This window comes from Poecilia reticulata, linkage group LG13 (assembly GCF_000633615.1).
Source record: "Poecilia reticulata strain Guanapo linkage group LG13, Guppy_female_1.0+MT, whole genome shotgun sequence".
Classification (NCBI taxonomy): domain Eukaryota; kingdom Metazoa; phylum Chordata; class Actinopteri; order Cyprinodontiformes; family Poeciliidae; genus Poecilia; species Poecilia reticulata.
Genome location: NC_024343.1, coordinates 19,662,940 through 19,673,118, shown reverse-complemented (window position 1 = coordinate 19,673,118; position 10,179 = coordinate 19,662,940). Strand labels below are relative to the sequence as shown.

The window sequence follows — 10,179 nt, the reverse complement described above, 5'->3', positions numbered from 1 at the left end:
ATATATAATTTTTTTTTTTTTACTTGTTCTTCCTTGCAAATCATCTCAATCTACATTAGACTGAGTCTTAGAACACATTTTCAACTGGATTTAGGTCTGGACCAGGTAGGTGTTACCCTATGGGGAAAGTTGCAGTTCATCATTATAAATATATACGCTGAAATCCCATCAAAGCATTCATCAACCATAATCACTATCACGATAAACAACCCGTCAACAGAGCCCATTTGCAGGCCTCACACGAAGTAATCGACAGATCTTGACACGGTCCCCCGTTCTCTGTCGGGGAGTGTTTGTCAGATAATGGCTGCGTTGTTTTTTTTTGTTTTTTGTTTTTTTTTTTTTTGGACTCATCAGCAAAAGCCGCCACTTGTTCTATTTTTGAAAAGCCTTTTACACAGGTGTTAGCCACGCGCGGGGGTATTGATGTCAGCGTCTGAGATGATCGGGTCGCTGCTAATCAAACAGGGGTTGATGCCGTGCGTCACCGTTTCGCTCTTGATTTTCATTACCCTGAGTAAGCGCCGTCGGAGGACGACGCATGACAATATGGGAGGCAATATTGTGATTGCAGCTGTGCCATTAAAGGTAATGTGGGTAAACAATGACTAATAAGCACTAGATGCAATCACTGCATACCACATGACTTTGGAGATAAATTGAGGAAAAGTGGGCATAAATGATTTACAGGACTCTTGATCGTGTAATTGAAAGCCTTGTGTTTTTTTTTTATTATTTAAATTCATTTTTATGCTAATTGTTGAAAACAAAGTGTTACATACACTAGGTGTAGTCATGTTTAGATTTATAGCGTAACTGTGCAAACGCTAGATGTTTTGCAAATGACGATTTACTGGCTCTGAAAGTAAAATTAATAAAAGGAGAACCCAGAATAGGTGATCTAAACAAAACAGTGGTCTGTATGATCACTTACTAACATAACAAACATTAATAAATGTGCCCATGGAATCATTTTTAATACATGGATCTACATATTAAAGACAGAACAGAAAGAAAGGACAGAGCAGACAGAAAAGTGCAAAGGTACAAAGCGATGGCTTATTGATGGCATTTTCTAGCAAAAAGACTGAGTTTACATTTTATGGTTAAAGAGAGACAAAGATAGTACGTTTATGCACTTACGTATCAAGTTCTTTCCTTTAAAGTTATCTACTGCTTTGTGTGTCTATTGCAGAAAATCTAGATAAAAWACACAGAGGTTCATGGTTGTAAAGTGAAAATATGTGAAAAAGTTCAAGAGGTGTGGATGGGTTTGCAAAGACCAGGTAAATGTTACCATCATGGTATTGGGTGATGTGCAATGTTGGTTTTTCACAAAAGTCCCAATTTGGGTCTCATCTGACCAGAGCGCCTTCTTTCATATTTGKCTTTGTTCACACTGGAACGTTTTTAACTATTTGTGTCCTACCTTCACAAAAGTTAGGACACAAGTTCCAGAGGGAAAATGTTACAGTTACATATTCACATGTACAGCAAAATACCTCGGTTGTGAAAACACTGGCRTATTAGCCAAACCGCTAACCTTACCTATAACCCCACTGTGTATGTTGTGCTGCAGCACCTTAAGTGTCTGCAGCTGCATAAAGTTAATCAAAACTAATCTTTTGGGAAGATTTTATGTACATGTCCTATGCTCTATATTTAGCACCACCTACAGGTCTGGGAGGTRAAAATWGTGTTTTGTCCTGTTTTTGGCGTTTCCAYGTGGCTCAAAACATTTCTAGAAACGTTCTCAACTGGACATGTGGGTATTTTTAAAACCGACGACCCATTTTATAAAAYAATAAGAAACACCCTGATGTGGATGGGATCTAAAATGGCTCCTGGCAAACTGCAGAGAAGGTTTCTTCTGGTTTTCTTTCTACAGTGASTTTCTTCAGATCAGTCCTCCATAAAGGTCACATTTGTTGAGTGCCGACCAAACAATCGTCCTGTTGACATCCTCTGCCATTTTCTGGCTCTCCAGGACTGAATTTGGACGCCCATGGTTGTGTAAATTGACAAAATAGACCAAACCTGAAGGTTTATGAATATTGAAAGTTTGTGTGTTTCCAGGCTAAGTTTAATGCTTACATATCATAGGTGAGCAATAGGGTGTCACAGCAAACAAAGCATTACTTTAGGGTTACCTGTGGCAACATTTAACAAACACTGTTAAATAGCTCATTCATTACCTGTGACTTACAGGCACATTCAAAAGCAGTCTTAAATAACGAGCAAGGGACACAAAATGTTTTTCCTCCCAACCTGTTGAGGAAGAAATACTTTTATTGGTTCAGTTGGCATCTTGCGCTCAAACAGAAATGTCCTGCAAGAATCAGACACAAATTTCAACATTTTTATTATCAAAACATCTCAGATGATTCATATTAAAGGGCTTTATATTTCTTCTGTGTGACAGAATATTTTATAATTATTTTATTTTTTTGTTGAATTTTTTTTTCCATTTCATTAGTGCTGTGATTTACGACGTTCACAAAGCTGGAAGAAAACATACATGGATTCAGATGGCTTAAATCAAAGGCACTGTAGTCTTGATGCTTATCAAATAATATATTTTAAAAAAGTCATCTTATGGAGTCGTCATTCTCACATTCATTGTAACACATGATCCTTATGTCACTGGGGTATTCTCCCAGTTTTGTACTAGAAAGGCAGGTAGTCGGGAGGCTGATGTAGGTCCCTCTTGCCGTAGGTGCTCGAGCCCACGTTTGTCGGGACGTAGACCGTTCCGATGGTGTTACTGGAACGGACCAGGAAGTCTGCTAACCTCTGGGTCACACAAGTAGCTGTGTTGCACTTTCTCTTCTGTAAGTGATGACTGGAACGTATAAAAACATAAGTAGTTGCTTTTATCGTGTTTTAACACGATAAAGATTAATGTTCATGAGCGCGTACCTGTTCGTTGCTGTGAGCCCCCTCTGCAGCCGTGAGCCCGTGAGACCTTCCTTGGCTGGAAGAGCATTTTCTTGCTCGTCGTCGGAGGAGGAGCCGGGACTGAAGTACCTGGATTAAAGATGGAAAAGGGTCAAAGCATTTCACGCTGATGATACCCTCTTTAAACTAGCTGCTAGTCCTGAGAGACCGAGTGAGAGRGGAGAAAGTGGCCACTTAGCCAGCCATCCTGGGGTTGCACAATGGAGTGCTTTCTCAGAGAGGCGTATGACTTTACTTCCAGCCTCACAGTTACTCGCACAAGCAGAGGTGTCTTCCAGTCAGCACATTACAGAGTCTCGACAATAACCGAGGGAGTTCTGTGTAGCTATTTAGGTCCGTGTTTGAATGGATTTGATCAGAATTCAGGCTAAGTTACGGAACCGCTGTCCACTTCGTAGATTCTCCAGCTCATTTCCTTTGCTGCCGCTCACCTGTGGCTTGGAGCGGCTGCGATGCAGTGGAGCAACACAAACRCCRCCARGAGAAACACAGGCACTCTCAGGTGATACATGGTGTTTCTGATGCTGATGACTTCCTGGAGAAACACAAAGGGTTTCATCAACRTTAGACTTTGTTTTCTCCAGTTCTCTACAGTTAGGGTTAGGGCTACCATTTATTAAAAAGATGCATAAAAAATTAAATCTGGTACTTTAACACTGCATCATCTACCAGTATTGTTTTATTTGATGCTACTTGAAATGTTCTAAAATGTATAATTACTTTTTCATCACAACATACATCTTTATAGAAAAGTTTTTGTATAGAATGACATGTAAATTGGTAAAGAAAAACATTAAATAAAAACAGATAATAAAAAACAGATTTCAATATGAGGTTAAAAATAATAGAAGCTGACATCAGTAATTTCTCACAGATGTTTGATTATTAATACTGAATCAATAAATACCCAGAGGATTTGATGAGTAAATTCTATTTCAAATAAAAAAATATTAGTGGAAAAATTCAAACGCTTGTCATGATTTATAAAAATTTATTGTAGAATGAAACTGATTTATATTTTTGATAGAATAATCCATTTTTTGGTAATGGTTTTACATTTGCATCCATTCTTGCTTGATAAAAATCACTTGCCTTTGAAAATCTTGAAAAAGAAAAACAGATTTAGCAGAAATCTTGCATCACAAACCAAAACAAAACATCTGTAAAAGTCCAAACTTAAAGCAAGAATTTAGTGTCAGTAAAAATAAAAAAAAGAGACGTATAGGAACTGGCAGGTACTCACTGAGTGTAACGTTTCGTCCTCGTCTGTCTGTTGAGCAGTCTGGTGGTTTGTCAGGCTGTCACAGTTTATAAGCTCTCTGCTCAAACCACTTGTGACATCAGCTCTTTCCAAATATAGCCAAGCAATTTTATTTTCATGCCGGGTTGGGGGGGGGAAAGGGAGGGACTTCATGTATATCACATCTGATCCACTCTGATACGTTCAGATTTGTATTCGGACAGCCACTCCACATGCACACACATACAGAGGCGTTGCTGCACGTCATCATCACCATCACCTCCTTCGTCACCATAGTCATCAGTCGCCGTGTTGGGACTGACCCGCCGCAAACTCAGCAGAGAGGAGAACTCTGTCAAATCGCTGTTTGCCTTGTGAGACACTTCATGAAGAACAGGTGGCCAAACTTGAGACCCTGAGGGACTCCAAGGCGATTAATAATAGATCTGAAGAAGAATTGCATTTAATAATGAATAGCCGCTTATCAGTTTAGCATGATATGTCAATCACTACAGATTTATTCATAATGGAGTGATGAAGTGTAAAAGAAACCCAATGAAGAAACTAACAATTATTGTTTGTAATGGCCAAATGAAATGCTTCAAGCTAATTTTAACATTAGACAAAGCCAATCTGAGTAAATACAATCAAACAAATCAACTGTTAAATAGAATAAAAATGTATCCATCCATTGGGAAATCATAAGTTATCCGTGATTATTCAAGATTTTTGTTTCAGTTTCACTAGCCAAACCCACTGATTCTACTGCTAGACATGGAGTATCTGACAACATGAAGTAGGCCAAGAAATCCTGAAAAAGTAACATTATCCAGTCTGCAGATGTTCAGCAACAGATGAGAAACAAAATCAATGATATTTCTTTAGCAGGGCCGTGCAGAGACCACTAAAAGGGCAGGTGTTAAAAAAAAAAAGAAAAAAGGGCACATCTAACCACATTCTAGGACAGAATATTAACAAAGCCACACAGCTTTCAGGGTTTAATAAACAATCATAAATTACAAAATTGTGACACATACAATCAAAGCTAAGGAAAATCTCTATATAGAGCATACAACTATGCATATGTAAGATATTTTATTAGTAATTACTTTCTGCAGGTCTATTTTGTTATAGGCAAGTATTGCAATATTCAAACCTGCAATTTAGCAAGATATGTAAATCAGAGCTGGACCACCAGACATATTATGTTTTTACAGAATTACACTATTAAAGATATAAACAAAGGCACAATGCAACCTTTTAATGTACTGTAATCTGTAAAAAAAGAGCTGCCTGTTTGCTACACTTGCAGTGGAGATGAAGATGGTCCATTCAGGAAAGTAGAGCTGCACCAAATTTTAATGTGGAACTGCAGAAAACTAAAAAACAAAAGCAAAAATGTTATTGTTAATGCATGACACCATTTTAAACTCCAAATCACACATTTTTGTCTCATGAAGTGAAAAAATTATTTGCAAAACAAACTTATTTGTGCATGCCATAAATCTTTTCTTGCTATTCTAAGTTTTTGTTTGTGACTCAAAGTTTTGCTTGTGATTCTCACATGACGTCGTGGACAGGGCCTAAAATCACAACAAAAGATTTCTGATGTGAGCAAATTAAAGTTTATGTTTGGCAAATAACTTTTTAAGTTCACATAAAAACTAGTTATTTAATTAAAATAAGTTTTTTTTTAAACAAAACGTTTTGTTTTTAAAAAAAGAAATCATTACAATTCCAAAAGTTTGATTACAATTTTATTTTACTTAAGGTTAGTTGTTGGTTTTTTTTCATTGAATAATTGGGAAAAAAAATTAACTGCATACTCTGCGAACCAGACCCTAAGCTTAAAGTCTGGGTTGAGTTTTCCCTCCTTCATTAATGACGCAATTTTATTACATACATTATATCTATCATGGTAATTCAGGGCAAGTTATTTTTAATTCTAAATGAATATCCTTCTTGGACTTTTATTTAAGTGCTATTCTCCTTCAAGATACATTTACCTAACGCTAGAATAAATACAATGTACATTATGCAGCAAAGGAAATTAGAAGACATATATCCATTATGGAGATGATCGTTTTTGGATGGGCGATGTGCCCTTATTTCATAAGCAATACTGAAGAATGACTGATATCATTAACGATACAGGGAAGAAGCTTTATAGTTATCTAGCTTTGCTAGCAAAGTCCTTAGCTAGCAGCTAGCTAATAGCACAACAACARCARCCTAATGTCTGTATGATAGAAATACTGAATCGATAGATAAGAACGGTTTTTCCTCACCTGGCTGTCTCCTCCCGCTCAGTAGTTCTTCAGAGAAAGGCAGACGCAGAGGCCTGTCAGTGTCTGTTGTACTTCATTACCTCTCTGCTTAAACCGCGACTCCGTGCTGAAGCAGACACGATACTTCAATGTGGTTTTCCGTCATCTAACAAGTAGCAAGTCTACTCCACTTTATTCACCAAAAACTTTTTTTTTTTTAATTCACCAAAAACTGTTATGTAATCTGGAAAGTTCGCTACGTTGAGCTCCAGTTAGCTGCCTTATCGCACTGCGCGAGAGGCAACTGCGTCTGACAAATCTAAAATTGCTCCATGGTTATTTGAAATGCCAATAGTAAATTTAGAAACCAAAAAAAAAAAAAAATAGAACAGTACTGTGGAGGTTTTTATCCAATAATTCAGCAGAATTTAGAAATAATGTAGGAAAATATGACACAAAAATATACAGATGCATCAAAAGAGGAAAATGGTAAAACAGGAGTAGCAGTATATATTTCTAAACAAAAAAGATTAGTAATCTCACCTTTTGTCTGTTCATTGTCTCCAATGAAAGAATCATTTTCCTTGGTCTGATTACTTGCCTCAGCGGCACTTCCTATTTCTTCATGATTGCCGTCATCGTCCTCCTGAAGTGACAGTTTTGGAAAGCAGACCGGGACATAGAGCTGCAGCAACCTGAAGCATCAAAAGAAAGTGGAATTATGGTTCAGCTGGAGACCCAGGAGAAGAGCGGTGCTGGGTCCACAAGTCCCAAACTGTCTTCTGACAAAACAGACTCTACAGGAGTCGGGAAAGACTTGGAAGGATAAGGGGAAATAATCAGAACAGAGCAACTTTTTGCAAATAATTGTCTATTTTTCATAAATATATATGACAGGATCCTGACAGAGACTTCAGGTGAGTTGTTTTTCTTTCTCATAGATGATCAGAGAATGTTATCAACAAAACCTCTGGTCTATAAAAGATCATTATTTCCTAAGGCGTGCAATAAAGCAGGCAATTCATGTTAGTCTGTTCTTGCTAGGTCTGTTTACCTCCATATTGGTTATCATGTAATGCAGTTTGTTTTACTACTACAGACAGGTTGGCCAGCAATTTAATACACTGATCTTTTTGTACATGTACTTCTCTGCCATGTTGAAAGCAAATATGATTGTTTTTGGCAATAAATAAATCCTTCAGTGGGAGATTTTGTCCTATTTGTTTTTTTTTTTTGAGACCTCTATATTTGTTTTTGACTCCAAAACGTTGACTTTGTTCTTAAGCCACTTTGTAACCACTTGTTGTCCATCTGGATGACCAATCTGTGCCCAAGCTTTTACTTCCTGGTTGACGTCTTTAGATGTTGCTTCCACATTTCCATATAATGTTCTTATAAAGATGCCATCTGTTCATTGAGGAGCAGCAGCTCTTCCTGCAGCAGTATGCTGGTTGGACATTTCCACCATTTGTGTATATTTGCGTATAATTGTTATTCTCATTCCGAGAATGAGAAAAAAAAAAAAAAAAGCGTTTATTTGGTGCATGTAAATATCTGGTTTCAACTGGATATGGTGGGTGTCCTAAATAGATTCTACCTTATTATTAATATACATTATCTGAGCAATGTTCTGAACAAATATAAACTTGGAGAATCTTCTTCTCTCTACTTCAGTGTGCTTGTTGTCATGTGGAGAGAGGAAGACAAACCAACTAGTCATCTGCTGCTGTTCTGTCCAGTCTGTCCCAGCTGGCTGTATTTATCTAAACCACTCAGTCACTGCTGATTTTCCGTGTACTTCTGTTCTCTTAAACTGGCACTTAGATAAGAATTCAGAGGAACAAAGATTTGCAATTCTCAGAAGGATGGAGATGGCAACATCATGCTGGGTTTTTGCTGCAAGATTGACTGGTGCACTTCTCAAAATAGATGCCATCATGAAAAATGGGCATTAATAGAAATTTAAAGCAGCATCTTAAGATTTCAGTAAAACTGAGTCCTCCAAATGGACAATGTTGAAGTGGCCATCACAAATCCCAGGTAAATTTTTTATGCTAACAAGGCGGCCATCAAACCCAACTTTGTTTCACCAGTTCTGTCTGGAAGAACAGGCCAGAATTCTAGAAAACTATTGTTAAGACACTTGTAGAGGAAACCCCAAAATGTTTAAAGTCATACAGGCAATTCTACTAAAGTCTTCTCGTCTTGTGGCATTCATAAACAGAAATTATTTCTGTAGTCCTAGGTTTAACAAGCCTAAAACTGAAAGTTTAGTCTAATTTAATGTCAAAAAATTAGGAAAAAGAAGATTTTTTTTTCTCTCTATGCATTGTACCTAAATGTTTGATTCATGTTTCACATTTAATAAAGGTACTCAAAGAAAATCTCACAATTCTTTTTCCTATATCTACTGTCCTATGAAGGTTCTAAGAACTCCCACATCATTGCTTCTACAATTTAATAAAAGTGATCATTTAGTACCGAAGTGAAAACCACCCAGTTTGTTCAAACAAAACAGAAAAAACATCTTGATTGACTAAAGAGTCGCTCATTTCCATGCTATTAATTTTGGTCTCCGTTTGTATTCCCAGAGCAGTGTGGTTGATGCTGTTTATTTGTGTTGATGCGTCAAGAGCTGGGTGGACCAAGAGAGAGATGCATACACCTTACGTGAGCACATGCTCTCTCTCTTGCAACACCATCCCCCCAGAAACATCTATAGGAATGTGGATGTTTGGACATAATCCACTGCAAACACTGTCAACACTGCAGATTGGTTCCGCTCGATTATTATTAGAGACCACGCGTCATTAAATCTGTGGGTGCAGGGTGCAGGTTTACCAATCATCTCCTGGCGACTTTTGATCTCAATCATGTTCAACACCAAAGGCAGGAACAAACCATGCTGGACATTTATGTTGCAKCTTATGAGGACTGGTCTTTGGATTCAATCCAAATGTGAGCAAATTTGCAATAAAAATCTTTTACTTTGATTTCTTGAAGAATAAATTTTCCTACTTGCTGGGAAAAAGCAAGTAGGCTGATTCCATAAATTAAGAGTATGACTGAAAAGTCACTTTGTTACTAATTCCTTCACCGAGTGAAATACATCTCCCTCCTTAGCGTTCCTGACTGATCCGTGGGTCAGGATGACATTTTCCATCTATTCCTCTGACAAGGAAAAAATGTAGACTGGCTGAGTCGTGGGCAGTGGTCAAATATTAATTACAGTTGTGTTGTCATTATGACCGTAATCAATTAAACATCAGTGTCCAACATCAGCATCATCAGCTAGTGTTTGTTTAATTAATGGCGTTGTACTGCCATGTCTCCTATCCCTACTGACTGGACATCCCTAAAAGCCAATAGATAACCTGTTGTGGCCCAGTTGACAGAACCTGCCTCTGTCACCCTCTGACACAATATCGCCCTGGGCAGAGACTCATATCACCAACGTCAAAAACTGCCACAAGGGCCAATATTAAGTCAGATTTGTCATTGGACGGTAGGGGGAAAAGTTATGACAATTTTAAGGGTAGTTGATGACAGGTGGCCCTTCACAAAAAAAACAAATAAATAAATACATTTATAGAAATAAAAAATAAAAAAATTGGGGCCCTGTCAATTACGGTTGTTGTATTTTTTTTAATTGTTTTTAGCTGTAAAAATTAAATGTTACCCCTCCCAGACCAAAAAGCACACATCTATATTTGC

General features: G+C 37.5%; 1 protein-coding gene and 1 long non-coding RNA gene across 2 annotated transcripts; one reads left to right on the top strand and one right to left on the bottom strand.

The window, feature by feature from the left end:
* Nucleotides 1-2,046: 2,046 nt before the first annotated feature.
* On the top strand, nt 2,047-9,548 carry LOC108166814 (uncharacterized). The gene is made up of 3 exons (XR_001777213.1): nt 2,047-2,253; nt 3,180-3,181; nt 9,539-9,548. It is a non-coding gene; the product is annotated as an uncharacterized LOC108166814 (long non-coding RNA).
* On the bottom strand, nt 2,253-4,309 carry iapp (islet amyloid polypeptide). Its single transcript, XM_017308178.1, has 4 exons — nt 4,202-4,309; nt 3,390-3,493; nt 2,920-3,027; nt 2,253-2,842 (listed from the first exon to the last, which is right to left on the bottom strand). The coding sequence occupies exons 2-4, from the start codon at nt 3,467-3,469 to the stop codon at nt 2,668-2,670; spliced, it is 363 nt and encodes a 120-aa protein (XP_017163667.1). The 5' UTR covers nt 3,470-3,493; nt 4,202-4,309; the 3' UTR covers nt 2,253-2,667.
* Nucleotides 9,549-10,179: the final 631 nt, after the last annotated feature.